Here is a 24,467-nt window from a genome sequence, read left to right on the forward strand (position 1 = left end):
TACTATATCAGTTTTTCTAAGAAATACTTAAATATGCTCTAAATCTACAGTTACAGTAAGTGGCATTGGCTAGTGATTTGATTTGAGAATTGAGACTACAGTCTGGATTTACTCTTTATGCATTAACATGGGTCAAATGGACAGGGACTGCTTTTTAAGTCAGTAATGGAAGGCTGAAGGCTGTCTTAAACCAATCATATCAGTTTTACCCATGACTGATTGATCCCTAGGGGCAGAGCCCTGTAATCATTTCTCTTATATGAATGGACTTCAGAGAGCTTGGAGTTTCATTCATAAAATGGAGACTGAAAGGAAACACACACACACACACACACACACACACACACACACACACACAGTCTTATTCTCTGGAATGTCCATTTATACAGAGCTGAAGGGTGTAGTGTTCATCAGCTGCTGCTCTTGCTAGTTGACTGGAAGTAATGATTAATGCTCATTGGTTCTGCTTGCTTGTAACCCGACACTATTTATGGCCTCACAGTGTTTCTAATGTATAGTGAATGCGAAGACAACATTCTCAAATCAGAAACATAAACAGGAACTGGTGGGTCTGAATTCCATTCAAATATGTCATTTCAGCCCACTGTGTTTGTCTAACTTGGATTTTACAGGCAGGAAAGGGGGAAGGGAGGGATAATCTGCTTGTTAGTCGTACTAGCTTGGAAAAGGGGAATTTGAAGGGAGTGGAGTATACTTTTATAGTGCATAATTTATAGTTTCTTTTAAAACAAAACAACCAGGACACTTAAGGCCTAGAATTGCTTGCTGCCAGTGGGTAAAATGAGCATACAACTGTTTTTATAAGTGGAACCAAGATTTGAAATTAAATGAGACAGTTAAAGATGAATGTTTGGATATCTGTGTGTGTTTCATGAATGTAAAATAAAGACAAGAAAATATAGCTTATATTTTAAAGTGTGTGTATATATTTGAGTATATGTTTTTAGGTTTAGACTATTGTTTCAAAAGCCAGGCGTGGTGGCAAATGCCTGTAATTCTAGTACTTGGGAGGTTAGAAAGGAAGATTGCAGGTTCAGGGTCTGCTTCAGCAACTTAATGAGCCCATTTTTCAATATAAAAACAATAAAATAGGGCTGAGGGTGTACTTCAGAAGTAGAATGCCCTTGGGATGCAAAAAAATTATAAAATTTTTATGCTTCAAGGATTTTTATATTTAAGTGAGTTACCTATTTAATAGGGAAGAGGACACAGGAGATTTTATTTCAGAAAAATCTTTCATCTAGGATATGAATAACTTGAAATAAATTTAAAAGAATCTGTGTCAGGTTGAACAGATGCTTATTGTTTTCTGTGTGTGTGTGTGTGTGTGTGTGTGTGTGTGTGTGTGTGTGTGAAGTTTCTATTAAATTGTTTCTAATACAGTCTGGAGAATTTTACAAGGTTAGGTAATTCAAAGAGAAATAGGAAAGGAATAAAAAAGCAAAACAAAACTGAAAAGCTGCCAAACATATTATTGTGACTTATTTAACTGTTCTCTTTAGGAAAGTATTTTTGAACTTTCCATTTTGGTGACTTCTATTTAGTGTGTGGGTCTCTAAAGATATTGCTTCATCTTACACAATCTGTTTCTTATTTATTCTTTTTCTTTTTTTTTTTTTTTTTTTTTTTGAAGTACTGAGGATAAAATTCAGGAGCATTCTACCTTGGAGCTAACCCCTAGCCCTAGTTTTTATTTTGAAACAAGGTCTCATTAAGTTGTAAAAAGCCTCACTAAGTAGCTGAGGCTGTCCTGGAACCTTGATCCTCCTGTCTCAGCCTTCCAAATGCTGGGATTACTAGCATGTGCCACCATGCTCGGCTCTTATTAATTCTTAACATTAAAAATAAAAACCCATTTTCTGTGACATTGGAAATATACTAAATCCTGGGCCTGATAACTATTTACTATTTATGTTATTTGGAACATATTTTGTAACACCTCATTTTCCATAGCTTTCTTATTTATAAGAAAGGGTTAGTAACTCTCATATTTGGTGTTTTTGTAGGGATTAACTACGGCTATGTTTGTAAAGTTTATACTATAGTGTCTGCCATATTTTAAGGATTAAGGAAATAAATTCTTTTGTTGGCATGGCTTTATCTTTACTTATACAAATTAATTCAATGACTGCTAGTCCTTTAATAAGAATATTATTTTTATAATTAAAAGCACATTATTTGGGGCTAGAGAGTAAGATGGCGTGAGAGATATATTCTCACTCAAAGCAATCATAATGTCTAAGTTCAGTATGAAGCTGCGCTGGCAGGCTGTTTGTGACAGAGGGAGATGTCCATGCTGAACTTCTTACTGCTGTTATTCAGAACAGAACGTGTTCTTCAACTAGTGCAGTGATTCAAGGAATGATGAAACAGAGGACAAAGCTGTACCTGATGTGACTGTTTCAAATTATGTAGATTCCAGCAGGGGACAATTCAGGATGGATGCTCAGCATTACAGTCTCCATGTCCTTAGGATTTTTCATGGTACACTGTGACAGTTAGTAGCATTCTTTCTCATGCTTTTTTTTTTTTTTTTTAATCTCGGTTTATTGTCAGAGTATAGTATAACCTAATAAATACCAAGTCACAATTATACTTGTGTTTTCTATCATTTTGACTTTAATCAAACTATCACAGGAATAAAATCTATAAAATTCGAAGCCCAGCAGATCAGAATTTTAAGCTAATCCTGGTTGAATCTGCTCATCATTTGTGTGGGATACTGTCAAGAAAAATTCCTGATACTTACAGGAGAAATTTATAATTTTGTAGTTAAAATTCAATACTACTATTTTTTTATTTTTTATTTTTTGATGGTACTGGGATTACTGGAAGCCCTTCTACCTCTGGGCTACATTCCTAGACCTATTTTATACTTCTTTTTATTTTTATTTTTGGAAACAGGGTCTCTGAAGCCAGCCCGGCTGGCTTCGAACCTGCTGGTTCTTCCTGTCTCCACCTCCCAAGAGCGGGGATTACAAGCGTGCGCCACCACACCCAGCCAAAATTGAATACTATTTGATGCTATGCAGCCTTAGTGTTTCAAAAATACCTGAATTTAAGCTAGTCGTGGTGGTGCGCACTTGTAATCCCAGCATTTGGGAGGCTGAGACCTGGAGGATCGCGGTTCGTGGATAGCCTCAGCTACTTAATGAGGCACTCTGCAACTCTGTGAGACCCAGTTTCAAAATAAAGAATAAAAAATAGGGCAGGGGGTATAGCTTGGAGGTCAAATGCTTCTGGGTTCCATACCCAGACACACACACACACACACACACACACACACACACACACACACTACCTGAATTCAGTTAGCTGCACTACTGCTCACTTCTTTCTCCTTCCTTAGAGTTTTCAAACACTATGAGGGGCATATAAATTATCTTCCTCATCCTCAAAGTCTATTAAAAATAGGTTTAGTACATCTAGGGTGTGGTGGAAGAAATATCTCTCTAGGTTTTACATTATTTTTGTTCACAGTTTACTGAAAACCCTAATGAAAAAGATCCTATCTCAGTGAGAATGAGGTTATACTAAATTCACCACTTGATTCTTAGGACTTATGCCATGTCTAACTTACCATATTCAGAGCTTTGTAACTGACAAGAGATAGGTCTCATAAAACTTGGCACTTTTGTCTTCATACTTGTTTTCTTTCCCATGTGAATATATACATACTGAGACTTATTTTAAATTTAGTTACTTTCAGGTCTATTCTACTATAGAGTGATATTAAGAATGTAAAAATTTCTTCCCATTAGCATCCTTTTTAAGAAAATTTATAAAATATGCCTTTTTATTGACTATACTGATAATACCAAATCTATTCATGTGGCAAATATAAAAGCAGGGTTAAATTGTAGGGGGGATGATCTGCATTTGCTTTTAAACACATATGAGTCTTGTGTAATTTATGCACTCTAGAAAACATGTGGGTTTAATGCATAATATGTAAGATTACCAGAAAGTGAGAAGAAACAAACTAGTAAAGTACAAAGCTGAAGAGAGAAAACACTGGCAAATATAATGCCAAAATGTTCATCTTTCTTGAATAAGATTGGTATTAGTTTTTAATAAAACTTGATTTCTTTAAAAGAATAGATATGTTTTTACAAATCTGTTGAATATAATGCCAAAATGTTCATCTTTCTTGAATAAGATTGGTATTAGTTTTTAATAAAACTTGATTTCTTTAAAAGAATAGATATGTTTTTACAAATCTGTTGAATAATAAAAAATAAAATTTAGTGATCTTTCCAGGTATGCATTGAATGTGTGTGCATGCACACACACATCTTTTTACAAAGGTACACAATAATTTCAGATATATATTTTACTTAATACATTTTGGCTCTTGATATTTAATGTGTCATACCTTCTCCTGTCAGCAATATATAATGGATCAGTTTATGTGGATTTGTTTTTGTCATATCATCCCCACTAGAAATCAAGCAGGTGCACAGATCTTAGCCTTGTACACTTACATGAAAGCAAAAACCTCAATAACATACAACATTGAACTTACTCCTGTTTTATTGGAATTTCTTATTTACTCTAAGACATTTGAGAGCCTAATTAAGTTAGACCCCGAGTATTGCTGCAGGAATTTCACCAGAAGTGTCACACGAAAGAGACTTGTCTCTCCCCCATGTTCAGAGTTTGTGATACGAAATAATTCCAGGTTTGCAAACTACTGGATAACAAAGCAACTTCAATATCCTCTCTAGAGGTGTCTTAGACAGTTGTGGCGAGTCTTTTCTCCCTACTCTGGCCTGATGTGCTTTTAGAAACTTTAGGCAAATGACGCCCTAAGGGCAAATTTTCATTCTGTACAACTGGGCAGCAAATATGCAAATCAAAGGAGTGCCTCACAGTATTACATGTGCAAATTCAAAACTGCTCCTTGTGGTCAAACATTTGGTACAGCTTCCTAAGTCAGTATTATGTTTCCCAGCACAGCTTTAAAATGCAAGTCAAGAGACAGAGGAAGAAACTATTTTTATTTTGTATTTATTTTGAGGTTTCTTGTCTGACTGTCTTAATTTGAAGAGAACCTTAATGTCACTAAAGGTTAAGAGTAGTCAAGTGGGATAGTTTGGTGTGTTAGTTTAATTCTTCTTAACCTCACCTGTACTAACCAGTAGGTTACAGTGACAGCAGTGCTTTGCTGCTTTGAATTTTTGCAGTATATTAGATCAGCTTTCATCACCATGAACTCATCTGTAACAAATTATAGGCAGTTTAATTTCTGCAAGCTGATTTGGCCAATACTAGTATCATGTTATAGAGCTCTTTGATCCACCAGTTTCTAAGTAACTAAAAATCCTATGACCTAAATTTGTTTTACATAATTCAATATATAGACTGGATTTGAAACTTTGTAAGCTGATTTTATTTAGGAACAAAAATTGTAATATTGTAAAATAAAGAGCTAAAATTGTTAAAAAAAAAAACAAAAGCTTAAGTGATGTACCTTCCTATATTTAAAAAGTCTAATGAAGATTCTGGCTTAAAACTTATGAATCATAAGTATACTTCATAGATTAATGATAGACTTGTAAAATGTATAAATGTATTTCAGAGTAAGTAAACTAATAAGCAACAAATCCTTTAGGTCATGTGACTAGAACATTAGTCAGGGGGTGTGGGACATGCTGTGATCCTGGCTACTCAGGAGATTGAGGAGGAAGAATCGCCAGTTGGAGAACAGCCTGGAAAACTTACTGAGACCCTATCAAAAATAAATCAATAAAACCAGGCTGAGCGTGGTGGCGCACGCTTGTAATCCCTGCGCTTGAGAGGTGGAGACAGGAGGATCATGCTGGATAGGAGCCAGCCTCGCTGGCTTAAGAGACCCTGTTTCCAAATAAAAAATATAAAATAGGTCTGGGAGTGTGGCCCGGAGATAGAAGGGTTTCCAGGAACCCCAGTACTACAAAAATAAATAAATAAATAAATAAATAAATAAATAAATAAATAAATAAAGCCAGGCATGGTGGCGCTCACTTGTAATTCCAGCATTTGGGAGGCTGAGGCAGGAGGATCACAGTTTGAAGACAGTCTCCGCTCCTACTTAGTGAAGCCCTTTGCAACTCAATGAAACCCTGTTTCAAAATAAAGAATAAAAAATAGGGTTGGGGGTGTATTGTGGAGGTAGAATCCACCTGGGTTCTATCCCCAGTACCACACACACTAAATAAATAAATAAATAAATAAATAAATAAATAAATAAAGCAAGCTGAGGGTGTAGCTCAGTGATAGAGTGTCTTGGGTTCTGTCCCCACTACCACAAGAAAGAAAGAGACAGAAAGACAAACAGACAGACAGACAGACAGACAGACACACACACACACACACACACACACACACACACAGACAAAACATAAAATTAAGATACAAAAGTAACTTATTTAGAAATATAAGTATTCCTAGTTTTAAATACTGTGATTCATTCCATATAAGTATTTGTGAAGGTCACTTAAAATAGATTCTGTTAATAATAAATCCAGTACCATATACTCAATTTTTACTGTGTGCAGATATTTGGGGAAATGTCGCACCTGACTTACCCCACATGGTCCTCCTAACATCTGGATATCAATACCAATATCCCCATTTTCCAAATGAGAAAGTTGGGAGTTGGAGTTGTTAAATAAAAGGCTGTACTCCCATGAAATGTTGGACCTGAAGTTCAAAATGAGATCTGTTAGATGACAAAGTGCTTCTTTGTAATCTCTGTAATACTAGTGATACTCAAATTATAATCCAGAGGTGCATCCTAGGACGGCATAAGTATGCTGCCATTTTAACATTTTTTTGCAAGCCAAAGCCACAGCTTCATATTGTTAACTGTGTAAATCCTCATGCAGGGAACATCAGGAAGGAGTATGTACACGGTTGCCCCCGTTCCCCACTGCAGAGCATTTGCCTTTGAAGTCGTCACTTAGCCAGTTTGGATCTTAGTTGAGCATTTAGCAGAAGTTAAAATGTAATGCCCAACTTCATCGGTTGGATTTTTTATTAGATAAGGTAGAAATGAAAGCAGCAGGCAATTTAATTAGCAGTAATTTTTCTGGGCAAGTCATTACTTTGATGAACTTCAGAGCAATGTTTATGTCTCCTAATTAACCATGTTAGTCATTTGATTGAATAATCACTTTGGAAATGTTTCTACAATTTGATTAGAGTCTGACCCACTCTGATAGTCATAAATTAACTGATATCACTTTAGGATAACATGACTTTAGTTATTTTATGGGAATAAGCCTTTCAGCCATATATTTTCTGGTTTCTCTGGGCCATAAAACAGACACCGATTTTAAGGACAGACTGGATTTAAACAATGCTAGCCAAGTGTCTCAATTTTAAGAGCTAGATGTTAATTTTATTTACCCTAGGGTGTAATAGGTAGAGTTGTAGGACTTGGCAAAAACACAATTACGTTCTAATATATGTATTTTTTCTAAATTGTCATTCATTACTGCTTTAGAATTTAGATCACAAGTTGGGCCTTTGGAAATATCATTAAGATTCTGGCATAAGCCTTACTATTTATTATTATGATTTTTATGTCAATACATTTTTTTTTTTTTTTGGTGGTACTGGGGGTAGAACCCAGGGGCTTTCTACTTTCAGGTTATACTCCCAGACCTTTCATATTTTTATTTGGAAACAGGGTCTCACTAAGTTGCCGAGAGCCTCACTAAGTAGCTGAGGCTGGCTTCGAACCTGTGCGATTCTCCTGTCTCAGCCTCCCAAGTGCTGGGATTACAAGCGTGCGCCACCATGTCCGGCTAAGTCAGTACATTTTAACTATCATAAATGAATAGCTAGGATTTTTTGAAGAATATAAGAGTAGTAACCGCAGCAATAAACAAACCAGCTACTTCAAACACATACATGGGTATCAGCGAAATCCTTCATCAGAACTTATCTTTTTTTTTTTTTTTTTTTTTTTTTTGGTGGTAGTACTGGGGGTGGAACCCAGAGAGGCTCTCTACCTCCGGGCTATACTCCCAGACCTAACAAATGGCTAGTTTTCTGGGGTTGTTTTAATTTTGCATTATGTTAGAGCACTCTTATAAGGTATTCCTTCGGCTTCAAATAGTGGATTTCTCAGAAATGTTTGCATTTCCTTCCTTCCTCTTTGTCTTCCCCTTTGGGAAGGAAAGACTGCATTCAGTCACACTCACATGTAATAGAGTTTAGCCTCTGTGTTTTCCTCTAGCTGCTTCCAGAGCCAGCCAGCCAGCTGTTTTTACAGGCCTAGTCCAGGTGTGCAGCAGTCAGTAAAAGTATTTTGTGGCAGGGTGTCAACACTGGTCCAACAAAATGCTTGCCTCTGAGCAGCTGCTGAGCTGATAGCAATCATTAACACTGTCCCTTCCAGGACTCCATGCCTTGAGGAACTTTATGCCTGGCAATAAATCAGAATACTATTAAAAATTAATTTGAGGTGTCATTGGTTAGAAAGTTGGGATAAAACTGCTAGCTAAACTATCTGGTAACAGAAAAGTTCAACTACATTGCAACCCTATTATCAATTCTTATCTTGAAAAAAAGGGTTAACTGCTTTCTGTAGAGTCATAACTATATAATACATAACACTTTATAGAAAGAAAACATTCTAATAAAATAGTTGATAAGTTGTATTGTACTTTCAATTTTTAAGATATTAATTCCTATATACTCTAAAATGTTAAGAATTATCATTGAAGCCGTGTCTGGTGGCGCACGCTTGCAATCCCCGTGCTTGGGAGGCTGAGACAGAAGGATCGCGCAGGTTCGAAGCCAGCCTCAGCTACTTAGTGAGGCTCTAAGCAACTTAGTGAGACCGTGTTTCCAAATAAAATATAAAATGGGTCTGGGAGTATAGCCCGGAGATAGAAAGCCTCTGGGTTCCACCCCCAGTACCACCAAAACAAACAAACAAAAAGAATTATCATTGAGATTTTTTATATATATACTAGGTATTGAACCCAGGGGCATTGACCCTTTGGGCTACATCCCTAGCTCATATTATTTATGCTTTACTTTGAAACAAGATCTCACAAGATGCCAAGATTGGCCTCAAACCTGTGAGCCTCCTATCTCAGCCTCCCAAGTTCTGGGATTAGAGGCATACGCCACCATGCCCAGCATGATATTTTTTTTATTGAACTCAGATTAGATAAACTTTTTTTCTGTGAGAAATATTCCTCTTACTGTGTTTCATCTATAGACCTCCTCCCCCATCAAAAAATTCATCACCAGGTAAAATTTTTAAAAAATCATGCTGATTTTAAAAATGAAATATTCCAGAGCACGAAAGAACCACCACTGAATCTAACAGTGCTAATTATAACAACATCGGTATATCTGGATTTGATAAGGGTCTTTAGATTCTAATAATAATGTTCATTATTTTTACTTTTTTAGGGATCATGTATTACTACAAGTGGTGGGAAGGGAGACTTTTTGTATGTAATAGCACGCTTTATATGCATTTTATACATTTATTTGTATACATGTTGTTCAGAAAACTGTAATAACACAGAAATAATAGAATTTATTCAATCACATTTGTTTATACATTCCTGAAGAACCTATACTTATAGGCAGAATCGGGCCCAAGTTTATTAGACCTGAAACTTAGGAATTCTCTTTAAGAAAAAGAAAACTATAAATGCAAAATTGGGTACAGGGCCTTAGAAGGAACTCTTACAAAAGTGGAGGGTCCCGATGTCTTAGATTTCATTGGCTTCCCTATGAATTTACAGATTCATGGGGAATCTGTACGAGTTAATCATACGAGTAAATGACTATATTCAAAATCAAGGAATTTGTGGACTGTAGTACATTTTAAGGATCAAGTGACTCAACCTTTGTTTTACAAAAATGTAGTCACTCAATTGTTGTCAAAAATTATGTAGCTTAATTAGTAGTAAACGAAGCTTCAATTTTAATATTTTGTCTACTAATCCTTTTTCCATATCTAAACTACTAAATGTGTTAGGAAGTTATCATATGTCTCAAGATTCACCATTAACCAAGTTTGTTTTCTCAGGGATGAGATACCTTAGTTGTGTTTGCTATAAAATTGCTCTATTTCTGGTTCAGATACTCGCTGATTTTTAGTACACTCTATATTCCTAACAAACTGAAGAGCCAGTCATGTTTTTCTCTCTTTCTCTTCCCGGAAGAAAATAGAAACCATTTTAAAAGGCTAAAGTAGTTTTATGAAACTTAGTTATTTTATCTTTTCATAATTTTTACTAGTGTTCATGAAGTAAACAATGGGTGATCCTTTGTTGGTGTGTGTGTGTGTGTGTGTGTGTGTGTGTGTGTGTGTTACTGGAGGAACCATGGGTCATTCTACTTCTGAGCTGCACACCTAGCCCATTAAAAAATTTTTTTTTTTCTTCTGGGCGTGGTGGCACACGCTTGTAATCCCCGCGCTTGGGAGGCTGAGACAGGAGGATCGCGCGGGTTCAAAGCCAGCCTCAGCTACTTAGTGAGGCTCTCAGCAACTTAGTGAGACCCTGTTTCCAAATAAAATATAAAATAGGTCTGAGAGTATTGCCCGGAAGTAGAAAGCCTCTGGGTCCCACCCCCAGTACCACTAAAAAAAAATAAAAATTTTTTTTCTTTTTTTTTGTGTGGTTTGAAGATTGAACTGAGTATTGAACCCAGGGGCATTCTACCTCCTAGCTATACCCCTAGCCCTATTTTTTATTCTTTAGTTTTGAAACAGGTCTTACTAAGTTTTGGAGGGCCTCACCAAGTAGCTGAGGCTGGCTGCGAACCTGCAATCAATCCTCTTGTCTCAGTCTCCCAAGCACTGGGATTACAAGCGCATGCCACCATGCCTGACAATTTTTTTTTTTTTTAATTTTGAAACAGGGTGTTGCTAAGTTACCATGCATTGCCTTCAAACCTGTAATCATCCTGCCTCAGCCTCTCAAATACTGGAATTACAGGCATGTGCTATGGCACTCGGCCTTTCATTGATTTTTGCTTTGTACAGGAGATATATAAATTTATTCTATTAATATTCTGAAACATATTTATAACATATAACACTGTTTGAAGAACATCATCATATTCCTGTGGGGACAGTCTTAGAGCTGAACTTTAGTAAGGCTGAATTGGGTAGAGCTGAGTTCCCATGCCTATTTAAGAGAACTAATGTTCACCACAATTTACCTATTCTTCCATTTTTCACATGGGCTCTGCCTGAAATGTTAACCACATGCTGATATATTCTCCTCATGGACACTCCTGCCAGTTTCTATAATGTTTCTGTCTCTCTGCACCCTGTCCACTGACAACAGGGCCCTTTTAGCTCCAGCCCCATACTTTGACCTTCTTGGTTCCTCTTTCAGAAGTGCCTAGCTGCCACTCCATTTACATGAGGCAAGAAGGCTTCCTGGCCCATCCCAGCAGAACAGAAGGTAAGTCGTACGGTTCTGAAATTCCTTGAAATACCATTTGGAATAAACAGACATTCCAATATGGGGTCACTTATAGCTGTTAAATGTTTTGTGAAGACTCATTTTAAAGCTTTAACTTTTTAAAGAAAAGGAGGATATTTCAGGTCATGGTGGCTTTTTTTCTGGTTGGGAACATAAGTTGTGCACAGAAACAGCTGGAGAGTGGATTTTTGTGTTCTTTCTTTATTTATTTTTTTGGCCAACAACCACACTCTTGAACTAGAATACTTGCTATATAGATCGGCTCACCTTGCTGCAATCTATTGCAATGTGTCTTGAGGAAAGACCTGCAATATAGTTTTGGAGTAAAACACAGTAGATTTGATGGTTCTTACCTTAAAATGTCCTGTATTTTATGTCTTTGGACAAGTAATTGTTAAGAGCAAGATTTCATGTAAGAGACCTGGAGGTATTTTTTTTTTTTTCAGATGTCTGTGTTAAAACCATAGTGGAAAAGCTTTGCTGCAACAGACTTTGACATCTGCAGAGTTATAGATGAAAATGATTTTATCTAGATGTTATCCCCATTAAAGGGTTTCTGAGAATATGTACATGGTTCTTGACCTAAACACTCTGTATTTTTTTTTAGTAAAACAGACTTAGGTGCATCTTTGCATCTTTCTAATATTAATAACTTTATGTAAATGATATTAACACAAGTTGAGAGTATAGTATAAGATGACAAATCCAAATGTCTGTGACCCAAAGTTTTGCACAAAATGCAATGTAATTATCATTGCTGATGTTACTATTATGTACTGCCATAGAAACTACACAGTTGAGAAATAAAATTGCATCTTAACTCTATGAAATTTCTTCCTGGTAACTAAGGATGACAACAATTAGATTAAGGGCCATAGTCAAGGATATTTGGGAGAAAAAATGATATGGAAAGCTATAATTGATTTTTCATTTTTTCCCTGTGGGCTTAGTTATGTTACAACAAGAAGGGGAAGTTATTGTATTTTTCCATTATCTTGGCTACTAAAGATGAAAAGGAGCCAGGTGGGTGGCACATGCCTATAATCCCAGTACTTGGGAGGCTGAGACACGGAGGATCAAAGATAGCCTAACCAATTTAGTATGACTCTATTTTAAAATTAAAAAAAAATTTTAAAAGGCTGGGGGTGGTAGCTCAGAGGGGGTATATACCTGGATTAAATTTCTACTGCTTCCCCAGAAGATAAGAAGGTTGTCCTATCTAACTGTATCTACAAGGAAATAAGAGTGGCATATATATAAACATATACATGTGTTTCATCAAGGCAATAGTGCAAGGTAAAATACTAATAAGAAATTGGAAAATGTCAGATACATTTTGAATCCTAGGTTTGTCAATATTTTTTATGTGAGCTCTGTGCTTGGGTTAATAATAATATAAGCTACTAACTTTTATATATCACTGAGTGCGAGGCACCATTCTAATTTTGCATACATTAAATCATTTTCATTCTCACAACAATCCTGTGAAGTGGTTGTTAGGTAGTGTGTCTAGGGTCCAGTAGCTGAAAAGTGGCAGGATCATTTTCTACCACATTTTTTTGTGTTAATGGTTGTATTTTAAAATGCTCATGAGCTTAATTTACATCATGAATAAATGTATCCCATTTCTCCTCACAGGCTGTATGTTTGAAAAAGGGCCCAGGCAGTTTTATGACGACACTTGTGTTGTGCCAGAGAAATTTGATGGTAGGTTTTTCACTGTGGTTCAAATTTTTATTTTTGTAAGAGGGAGATGATAGATCAGTCATTCCTCTCCCCCAAACAGTTGACTTCCTGACTTCTGTGCACTTAATTAATAATGAACTCAATTCTAGCTAAACTTACTACAAACTCTTCACCCTCCTCCCCAATTTGGTTAAGAACCCTTTCTCTTTTTTTTTCTTCAAGAGAGTCCATTTTTGGAGAGATAGCCAAAGAGCATCAGTCTCTCTGTGCTTTGTGTAGATTAAGAGGGGTCTTTCCATTGCCCTGCTGAGAGCATGCAGCCTGTTATTGGAGATTTATTGAAAGCTGATCCTGTAATTAACAAAGCAGGGCAGAAAGCATGCTACAGTGGACTCACCGAGGACTAATGCAACCTCCTTCCTTTTATTGTTCATGAAAAGATGCATTATGGAACACAGGAACAACGTAACTGCCCATTTAGTTAGTGATTGCTAGTTCCTCCATTTTTTTTTTTTTAAAGGAAGATGTACATTACTAATGTAGCATTAGTTTGTAATTGCTTAAAAGGGAGTTTGGAAAGCCCTGCCTTTTTAATATCACTTGCTTTTGCAATGAAAAGGTCCCAGATATTAGAAAAGAGTGTCAAGTTAGATAGAGTCTTTATTTCTTGACAAGGGTGGCAAAAGTCAGCATTGATGAGGAAGCTTGGGTAAATAGTGAACCGCTAATTCATTTAGTGGTTCTTCAGAGTGGTCTCCATATTTCCTGCTCTGATTGTTAAACAGGAAACGAGCAGGGGCCCTCTGATTAGCTGATTGCACAAACTTTATGGATCATGGCTGTAATGACTTGGGAGCTCTCAGAGTTTTTAATTGTCATTATTTAAACAGCAAAGTACATGCTCAGATTGCTTTTCAATCTCTAATTAGTTACTTGAAGACTACTCTATGTACCCGAGCTCCTTGCTACTCTTACACTTTTCAGAAGGGTGGGTAAATCTTGGAAAAATCTGCTTCCTTAATCTCCATTAAAATTGCTCAACTTATTCAAAGTCATGGAGTTAGAACTAAAAGGGGGGGTGTCACTTTTTGGCTTTATTTTACAATGGATGCTGTAAGCCTTGTTTCAGAGGTGTGAGCTTTGCTATTTAGTACCATTAGTGGGGGATCGAATTTCTTAAATACAGCTTTTTGAGGCAAAGCTTACAGCTTCTTCTTGTTGGGATGACCTTTGTCGTTTTGTTTTTTTTTTCTTTTATTGTGAATGACACATTTTAAGTAATGTTAAACTTAATGAAGACACTGAAGGATAAAATATATCTTCAAACTGTGGAAAAGATTATATTATAATCTACAAGTCAAAGTCACACTAAGTTTAGGGAATAAGGTATTTAGATTTATTTGTTGTCTTTGACTTTTAAATACTTTTTAATTTTATACTAGAAAACATTTTTGGAAGACAGTATTTGTTGTGTACTTGGAAAGCAGTATCCGTTGTGTACTTGGGAGACAGTATTTGTTGTGCACTTTGTAAGTAATGAAAAGCAACAAGAAAGGCAAGGGGTTTATTTTTTCATCATACATTGTCAGTGCTGTCAGTCACATTTATAGGCAGAAGCACTATAGAAACTATCACCCTTAACAGAATTTCACTATTTGCATAGTTGTTCAGTAACCCCAATGAAGAAAATTTATAAATCTCAGGAAGAGAGGCTAACATAAATAAACCTCTTTGAAGCTAATATAAAAATATACTCCTCTACTATCTAGTCAAGAACAAAATGACATAATGATGTTTAGCAGCTATCGACTGAGCAATTTTGTGTTTTGGTTTAGCTTTTGAAAATGCTTTTGTTTCTATAATTATTTTAAGGGGCATATTTCTTTCTGCTAACCAAAGAAAAATTATTTAGAGAGCTTGTGATTTGTTCTAATTTAAAATTCACAATCCATGTCAATAGATCTGCTTGAATATATTCTGTCTCAATTGTTTCTGTAGCAGAGAAGAGAAATTCATGCATTAACCACAATATACTTGTATCACCCTAAACACTGTATCCCCAAGGTGACCATTCCACCTACTTTTGAGATGGTTGACCGGAGATATGGAGATGCAAATAAATAATCAATGGTCATAACACTAAATATCTTATTTGTAAAGCCAAGATAACTGAACAGATTTATAGCAGAAGCACTGTGAGGCTAATGCCTTTATTGCTGTTTAATAGAATTTTATACTATACATGAATGTCAAAGGAATAAAACACAAACGTTTTGCTTAGTAATACAGTTTTTGTTTTTTTTTTACAGAAATCTTGGGTATATATTTTGAAAATTGGTAAATTCAAAGGAGTGAAATGTGAATAAGAGACAAAGAAAAAGGAGAGAGCATTTGTGTTTGTTGCCAGGTGGGAGAGCAGTAGCTTCTAAGGAAGGTGCAGAAGAAAGCTGGCATGAGGGTAGCCCCGCGTGCCCTGAACTACCCAGGAGAGTGCTCTAATTTATATAAAGTACACATTACTTAACTCAGACTTTATGATACTATTAAATCTGCCTTGAAATATGGGCATTAAATTTTTCAGTAGTTTATCATGTTGTAGGTCAATAAGGTATTTGCAAATTATAATTTGCAGAATCTAATTTGTACAAATAAAATGCCCTAAGTTTAAAATTGATTATGCCCTCCTCATTGTTGCTTAGAGCAGTGAGTAATAGCATTAACAGGAAAAGCAAAGAAGTATAATTAGATACCATGGTTTTATTATTATTATAATTATTATTGTGTGTGGTGCTGGGGTTTGAACTGACAGCCTCATACATGCTAGGCCAGTGCTCCACATCTCCAACCTCAAAACTATGGTTTTTAAATAAAGCAATGAAAAAAAGATTGTTATATAATTTTTTTTGTAAGCATATGACATCTGTGGATTTTTTTTTTTACACCTGGGTACACTTATAAATATATAAAATATATTTCTGTGTAGGTTTGTATAGATTGTTGGTTTGCATTCGGTATTTAGCTATATTTTAAATCTTTATTTAATGGTAATGTATCATAGGAACCCAGAGAGTGGTTGTGTTTAGTCAGTTTCATGATTGTTTTAATGTAAAGTTGATATAAATGGCACACTATTGCTGCTACTAATGTCGACTTTAAAAAATTTTAATTTAGGGGACATCAAACAAGAGCCAGGGATGTATCGGGAAGGACCCACATACCAGCGGCGGGGATCCCTTCAGCTCTGGCAGTTCTTGGTAGCTCTTCTGGACGATCCCTCCAATTCTCATTTCATTGCCTGGACTGGTCGGGGCATGGAGTTTAAACTGATTGAGCCTGAAGAGGTTAGTGTAGTAGATTTTCATGGGGGGTGGGGGGAAGATGTGTTAAGACTTAAGGGAACTGACATAATGATTCATGTGCTAAAAATGCAATTTTAAGATGCTGTCAATACTTTCTGAGTCAGGATATAGACCAAAAGAGAAAAACAACAATATGATTATCATGATTAAAATGATTGATTTATTGTCTGGTCTTTCCAGTTGAATACCATCCTAAAAATTTGATGTTGAAGAGAGTCAACCATAGCATCGTGGGGTGCATAAGCCCTGTTCAAGGAGACAGGGCTAGCCAAGCATGATGGCACATGCTTGTAACCCCAGCATTCTTGAGGTGGAGACTGGAGGATTGTGGTTCCCGGACAGCCTCAGCTACTTGACAAGACCCTTTGCAACTCAGTGAGACCCTGTTTCAAAAATGAAGGAGGCTAAAAAAAATAGGGTTGGGAGTGAAGCTTGAATGTTCAGTGCCCCTGGGTTGTGTCCCCAGTACCACAAGAAGACGGGGCTAAAGAAGTCTGAAGGAGGCTCTAAGTTGAGGAAGGAGCCAGAAGGTTTTAGGGGCCTTAGGAAAGAAGGGAGGTGTCTACTGAGGTTGCATTAGTTTTGGAGATGAAGTAATTTACTTTTGAATTAGCAGTGATTGTTTGGACAGTCTAGATTTTATCAATAAAGTTGAAAAGGAACATTTTAAGTATCCAAGTCATGTGTAAGAGGAGGTGAAAAAAAGAATAGCTGGGGGGGGGAGGAAAACATGCAAAGTCTATAGTGGAAAATTCACAGACCTTAAGGGTTTTCACAAGACACAGGCTTGGTGGAAATATTATTTTCTTTTGACTGTTAATGATATCTAGACTGTGCAGACTCTATTGGAAGAGAGAGATGAAATTTAAAATGTTTCTGTAGTACTTAAGGTATTACTAAAAATGAAAGTTGAATAGAGATAATAGGCATATATAGAACATGCTTTCAATTTATTGTTCAACTCAACCCTCAATCCTACTTCCCCACCCTGTAGTTCACATAAAGTGGATTATTTCCTGGATGAAATAGAGGATTTCCATGAAAAATTTCTCAGTCCAATTTTTATTCTCCCTAGCACTAGGTTTAGGCTTAAGGCTACTTTTATAACTATAGCATAACCCATCAATAGCATTTTGGACCTCCATGGGAAGGTGGCCATTAAATGAAATTTTTGTGTCTTAATAAAGATTTTTTTGGAGGTGGTAATACTGAAGATTGAAACTAGGGGCATTTTACTTCCAAGCTACACCTTAGCCCTATTTTATTTTTTATTTTGAAATAGTCTTGCTAGGTTGCTGAGGGTCTCAGTAAATTGCTGAGGCTGGCCTGAAACCTGCAATCTACTGTTCTCAGCATCCCAAGTGCTGGGATTACAGTTGTGTGCCACTATGCCTCGCTACAGATGTTTTCTCTGCAACTTTTAAAACTGACTCTAGTTTAGAAAATTTTTAGCTGCCATGCTTATGGCTGATTATATTAGTGGCTACTGGATCTAAACACCTCAGCAAAGTTGAATAATTCAGTAAGGGTTGAAAAATTTTGGAATCCAAAGTGATTACTTTTATAAACACTGGATATGTACAACCAAGGCTACTGAGACCATGCACCTTACATTTTCTGTGTTCGTTAAATGATATATTCAACATAATCAGATAATACGCTCTAATTTGATTTTCAGAAGACTAAGTTCATAACTTATTAAGGAAGAGATTATCTGCTTCAAGTATTAAAAGAAATATGAACTAAGAGGAACAAGTTAGTGCTATTAAGTCTCCTATGATTTATGTCAGTATACTTACTAGTTGCACTAGAGGGTTGGTCTTGCAGTGTCTCCCTTGCCTCATTTCACACACCTCAATAGCAGAAATTCAAAATGTCCCCTATTTCGTGTGGGTTAAATGTTCGGGTGTTTAAATTTTGCAGTGTGTTTAAGGCTCAATTTGGCTGTCAAAGAAAATTAGTTTTTCTGTAGATGTACTTAAATGATGTAAGTGAAAGAACCACAAAAATGTGAAGCACTAACAAATTGAGACTAGAAATACTTAGCAAAGTAATTTGAAAGCCCTTTAACATGATGGGAACGTGTGCTGTTCACTTCATGGAAGATGTTAATAATAGCAGTGAGACTTGATTCATGCTGGAACTGAGTATATCCAGCAGGGATTTGTAGTAGTTAAACAGTTATTTCCCCCCACCTGTGATTAAAATAAACTGAGCAGAAACAGATTTAAAAAAAAAAAAAAAAAACTCCATCATGGATTTTTTAAGATAGGGGACATTACTGAATTATGTCAGTAATTCTTGATCCACTCAGAGGAGTAAAAGTTCTCCAAATAATTCCTTTTATAGCATCTTTTGACTTTTATGATAATCAAGTTTGAATAAGAATAGAAAATTTGATGAAATGACCATTGAGTTCCATGAAAGTCTGAGTTGCTAAATTTTTAAAGGCAGGAAAGAAATACAGTTACATCTGTCACAAACTACCAAGTGACATTTTGACAACTTTTCTGTAGCAGACTCATAAGGTTAAAACAAGGGCCGACTAATTCAGTCAGTAAACCATTTCTGAATGATAACTTACTCAATGGGAACTTTATATGTACTGAATGTTTCCTAAGGCTTTTGTTCACAATGTAATATCCCCTTTCTGATCTCTGCATTACTCACTCTCGCAATTGCTTCCACCAGGCAATGATTCATGTTAACATTTCTTCTTTGGGTTTGTGAAATTAGATTGTGTGTCCAAACCTCCCCACCCCCTGCCCAACACATATGTACTGTATAGCCTTTTTTATGCATGCCAGTGTAGCTCAAGAAAAGTGTCTCAGGAACCATCTTGTTGAAATTACACATGGGTTCCTTTTTTTTTTTTTTTATCCCATCTTGCAGTTTAAAATGACACTGAAGCCTCACATGGTGGCACACATTTCTTATCCTCTACTTGGGAGGCTAAGACAGGAGGACTGCAGGTTCTCAGACAATCCTAGCAACTTAGTGAGATCCTCTGCAACTCAGTGAGACCCTGTTTCAAAATACAATAATAAAATAGGTCTGGGAGTAGAGTTCAGAGGTTGACTGGATTCCATCCCCAGTAACACACACACACACACACACACACACACACACACACACACACAAGACATTGAGTGAGATTCCAAACCGGTGAAATTTTATATGTGTTCTTGTAACTTTATAAAACACATAATCTTTAAAATCTCTTTTTTGAGATATTTGTGATGAAAAATAACTTCCAAAGTAATCAGTAATCCCAGGGAATTATTCCAGAAAACAATGATTAACATAGTAAGGCACAAGTGTCTCAAAGTCTTACTGTGGTTTCCAGGGTTGCTGTTAACTATTCAACATGACTTTAAATAAGTTGGTGAATATTTGAACTGTTCCATTTTCCTGGTCAGTTTCTCTGACAGTAAAATGCCACAGTGCCACCATCTTCTTTCTACCTCACTAGCAGCCCAAGTTTTCACGTGAAGGAATGTTCAGAAAGTCCCTGAAAGTATTGCCCCCACACTTTCTTCTCCATGCTGAGAATGGTTTCTTGGCTTTGAGTGGTACTGAATTTCGGGGTGCTGGTGGGTCATATGTGGGGACTCACTGGTCTTCCTTAGTTGGTAGGTGTCTACTTGGATGGGGATTATTTGTGTTCTCTGTTCATTTTAATTTATTTTTGTCTTCATCTCATAATTATATTGCTATACCTTATTTCCCTCAGCTACACGAAGAATATGACACTAAATTGAGTCTAAGAATACATTTTATTGTTTTAAAATGTAGTCTAATACCTACAGTGCTGAGAATTAACTGGCATCATAAGAATTACACTCTATAAAACTACCACTCTTTTATGGTGTTTAAAATATTGTATTTATTTCCCCAGATATTGCTACAATATTATCTTAAAGTTTGTTCTATTTTGCTTCCTAGGTGAATTCTCAAGAATTTCTAGAAAGTAATAATTTATAAATAAATAACTATTCAGAAATTGTTTAAAGAGATAATTTATGGTAACATGCTCTCAAAATCTGCATGATATTAAGTGGTTAAAAGGTCACTGATGTACAGGGCATGGTGGTACACACCTATTGTAATCCCAGTACTTGGGAGTCCAAGACTAGAGAATTGAAGGTTCCTGGAAAACCTCAGTGACTTAGCAAGTCCCTCTGCAACTTAGTGAAACCCTGTCTCTAAATAGAAAATAAAATAAGGTTGAAGTTATAGTTTAGAGGTTGAATGCCCCTGGGTTAAATCCCCAATACCACAAAAAAAAAAATATATATATATATAAAGATTTACTAATGTCTATTGTCATGTTTACTTGTTTGTTTGGTACTGGAGATGGAACCCAGGGGCATTCTACCTCCAAGCTACACCTCAGCTTCATTTTTATATTCTTTATTTTGAAATAGTGTCTCACTATTTGCAAAGGGCCTTGCTAAGTAGCTGAGGCTGGCCGCAAACCATGATCTTCCTGACTCAGCCAGGCTTCCATTATCATGTTTCTAAAATATATTTTATATGGAAAATTCTTTCATTTCTTACTGCCACTTTTCCTTGCTTCATTTTATGATTGCTGAGAACATTTACATTAAAATATCTTTGGAAAATTAAGATGTATCTGCCACTGTGATTATGAGCTTGGGTACATAATTACATCTCTCTCACATCACATTTCTCTGCTCTTTAAAAACTATAGTGATAGCCGGACTTGGTGGTGCACGCTTGTAATCCCTGTGCTTGGGAAGCTGAGACAGGAGGATCACGCAGGTTTGAAGCCAGCCTCAGCTGGCTTAAGAGACCCTGTTTCCAAATAAAAAAATATATAAATAGGCCTGGGCATGTACCCCGGAGGTAGAAGACCCCTGGGTTCCATCCCCAGTACCACCAAAAAATAAAAAAAATTCTGATAGTCAGGTGTGGTGACATACACCACACACACATGCACAAAGTATACTGGTAACTGGATGTGGTGGCGTACGTTTGTAATCCCAGTTTGTGGAAAGCTGGGACAGGAGAATCACAGGTTCAAGGTCAGCCTCAGCAACTTAGTGAGGCCCTGTTTCAAAATTAAAAAATAAAAAGGAAGGGCTGGGGTATAAATTGGAAGTAGAATGCCCTTAGGTTTACTCCCTAGTATACACACACACACACACACACACACACACACACACACGTATATATACACATCTAAATGTATTCATTCATATATATTGTAGAAAAATATATACTGATCTGATGCATATGAATAAAATGCATTGTATATTTATTTATAGAATAAAAAATAGTGAGAGAAAATAGCAAAGATGGGTACTTTTTTTTTTTTTTTTGGTGGTACTGGGGGTGGAACCCAGAGGCTTTCTACCTCCAGGCTATACTCCCAGACCCTTTTCATATTTTATTTGGAAACAGGGTCTCACTAAGTTGCTGAAAGCCTAAGTAGCTGAGGCTGGCTTCGAACCCATGCGATCCTCATGTCTCAGCCTCCCAAGCGCAGGGATTACAAGCGTGCGCCACCACGCCCGGCAAGATGGGTATTTTTAAAAGAAAAAAAACCCGGCTAATAAAGTGGAGAGAGACAGAATAATCTCTTAGAAAAAGCTCTTGTAGTGTATGTGACATAGCAACAGCTCAGAATTTCGTGGAAATGCAGGAACACACTAATCCTGTTACGTAATGCTCTCTTGAGGTTGCCGAGTTTTGCATGGCAGCTGCAGTTTTTGCTCAGACAAATATAAAGTGGAAATTAATGAGAACCATCTATCGGTGGGGCAGCAGAAGCAGGCTGCACGCTCCTGTGTAAAGCCTCAGCCCGCCGTGGTAAGGTAGGGAGAGCCATAGGCTCAGGAAGGAAGTGTGTTCTTAAAGCTCTATTGAGAAACTCCGTGGTAGCCAGATGCATTGCTCTGTAAAAGCTGCATGTTAAAATCTATGAGAGAGTTTTTTGAAAACAACAAAGTGGACATTTTGCATTTGAGACTTTTGCTGGTGGACTCATATGCCTGGTGACCTTTTCCACTTCCTTCTTATTTTTAGCAACCAATTGCTGTTCTCTAAATGAACATTTAATTCTCCTGTTTGGTGTTGACCACAGTTTTATTCTGATACTGCTCTGGGCAATGAAAATTATTTGTAGTTCAGTTTATTAATCTGTATAGTGTTTCCTCGGTTACACCCATGGCCGCTCGTTCATTCTCTTACAGTTAGTGAGCAGGGAATCTTTTCTTCTTTGGTTTATCATCATTTCAATAAAACACCTTTGCAAAGAGATCATTAAGCTACCCTCAATCTATAGTTTTGTCTGAAACACTAAGGAAAAAATAGGGTGTCTCAGAATGGAAAACTTGCCTTGTTTGGGTGAATTATAGCCTGTTCACTGCTGCTGTAAACACATGCCCTTATTTCCATTTAATTTTGTATCCGAAACAATAGTGACAAAGAATTCCATTGTGATGTTTCAGAATGATCACTGCATGTCTGGATTTATAAAGCAAACCAGGACACAGGCCATTCAGATCACGATAGCTTTTTCTACTTATAACTTATATCTTTGACTTGAACATGTTTTGGTGGGTTTAGAAGTAATCAATCAACTATCTAATTTTGGGGAACTATGTTGGGTTGATACTTAACATCAGAATGTAATTCTGTTTTGGCGACAGGTGGCCCGGCGTTGGGGCATTCAGAAAAACAGGCCAGCTATGAACTATGATAAACTTAGCCGCTCACTCCGCTACTATTATGAGAAGGGAATCATGCAAAAGGTGAGCAGCTACTACAGCATTAAAATTCATTGAAATGTTGCACATTAATCTGCATGTCATACTTTAAAAGCCACATATCATTGTATGGCTAAAGCAAGGTTTTCAATCATTTTAACAAATGCTTAGCTCTTGGTTTTGGTACTACGAGCCTTTCTATTTATAAATTCATGTACCACGTAGCCAAATGTGTAATAATATGATCTATAAAGTAGTAGCTTTTCTGGAAGTTTCAACTGTGCCATACATGATAAAACAAAAGGTTAGGTTAGACATTAATATTTCACTTATCTCCAGAGGTCACTGTGCTGCTACATTTACCATGATCAAGTAGTTCTGAAATGCTTTGTTTACCTATTACACTGAAAATAATCTTAGGCTAACTGAATTCTTACATTTTCCCTCTTTGTACTGATTCTTAAAACACTTTGAAATTTCTTGTTTCTTGTAGAAAAAAGTACTGTTTTTGCCTGATAACTTGTCTGGTTTCATTGTCTAACTGTATATTTTATGTTAAATGTCTTATTTAAAATAACCATCTGAAGCCGGGCGTGGTGGTGCATGCTTGTAATCCCTGCACTTGGGAGGCAGAGACAGGAGGATCGCGTAGGTTCAAAGCCAGCCTCGCTGGCTTAAGAGACCCTGTTTCCAAATAAAAATATAAAATAGGTCTGGGAGTGTAGCCCGGGGGTCCAGGAACCCCAGTATCACCAAAATAAATAAATAAATAAAATAACTATCTGAGCCAGGCATGGTGGCACACACTTGTAATCCCAGTACTTGTGAGGCTGAGACAGGAGGATCACAGGTTCACCAGACAGTATAGCTCAAGGAAAGTGTCTCTGGAACCATCTTGTTGGAATTGCACATGGGTTCCATTCTTTGGATAGGGTTTGTGAAATTTCTTTAGGTCGTGTATCCAACACCCCCACAAACACACACACATGCACACACATCTATTGTGCATGCCAGAATAGCTCAAGAAAAGTGTGGGACCATCTTGTTGAAATTACACATGGGTTCCAATTTTTTTTTTTTTTTTGAAACAGGGTCTCTTAAGCCAGTAAGACTGGCTTCGAACCTGCACAATCCTCCAGTCTCCGCCTCTCAAGTGTGGGGATTACAAGCATGTGCCACCATGCCCAGCTGGGTTCCATTTTTTTTTTTATATT

The 24,467-nt window shown here is 36.7% G+C and overlaps 1 protein-coding gene across 7 annotated transcripts in view; it reads left to right on the plus strand.

The window, feature by feature from the left end:
- ETV1 (ETS variant transcription factor 1) overlaps positions 1-24,467 on the plus strand; it is a gene marked incomplete at both ends in the record, with an annotated part of 103,279 nt that overhangs the window by 74,618 nt on the left and 4,194 nt on the right. For 6 of the 7 annotated variants that reach the window (XM_080701771.1, XM_080701773.1, XM_080701772.1 and 3 more), the window contains 4 exons: positions 11,385-11,453; positions 13,113-13,181; positions 16,332-16,501; positions 23,197-23,298. In XM_080701771.1, coding sequence (XP_080557897.1) covers positions 11,385-11,453; positions 13,113-13,181; positions 16,332-16,501; positions 23,197-23,298 — 410 coding nt within the window. The remainder of the gene's footprint in view (positions 1-11,384; positions 11,454-13,112; positions 13,182-16,331; positions 16,502-23,196; positions 23,299-24,467) is intronic. The other variant, XM_080701774.1, reaches the window with a different exon arrangement.

Source organism: Muscardinus avellanarius (assembly GCF_963383645.1).
Source record: "Muscardinus avellanarius genome assembly, chromosome: 9".
In the NCBI taxonomy this organism is placed as follows: domain Eukaryota; kingdom Metazoa; phylum Chordata; class Mammalia; order Rodentia; family Gliridae; genus Muscardinus; species Muscardinus avellanarius.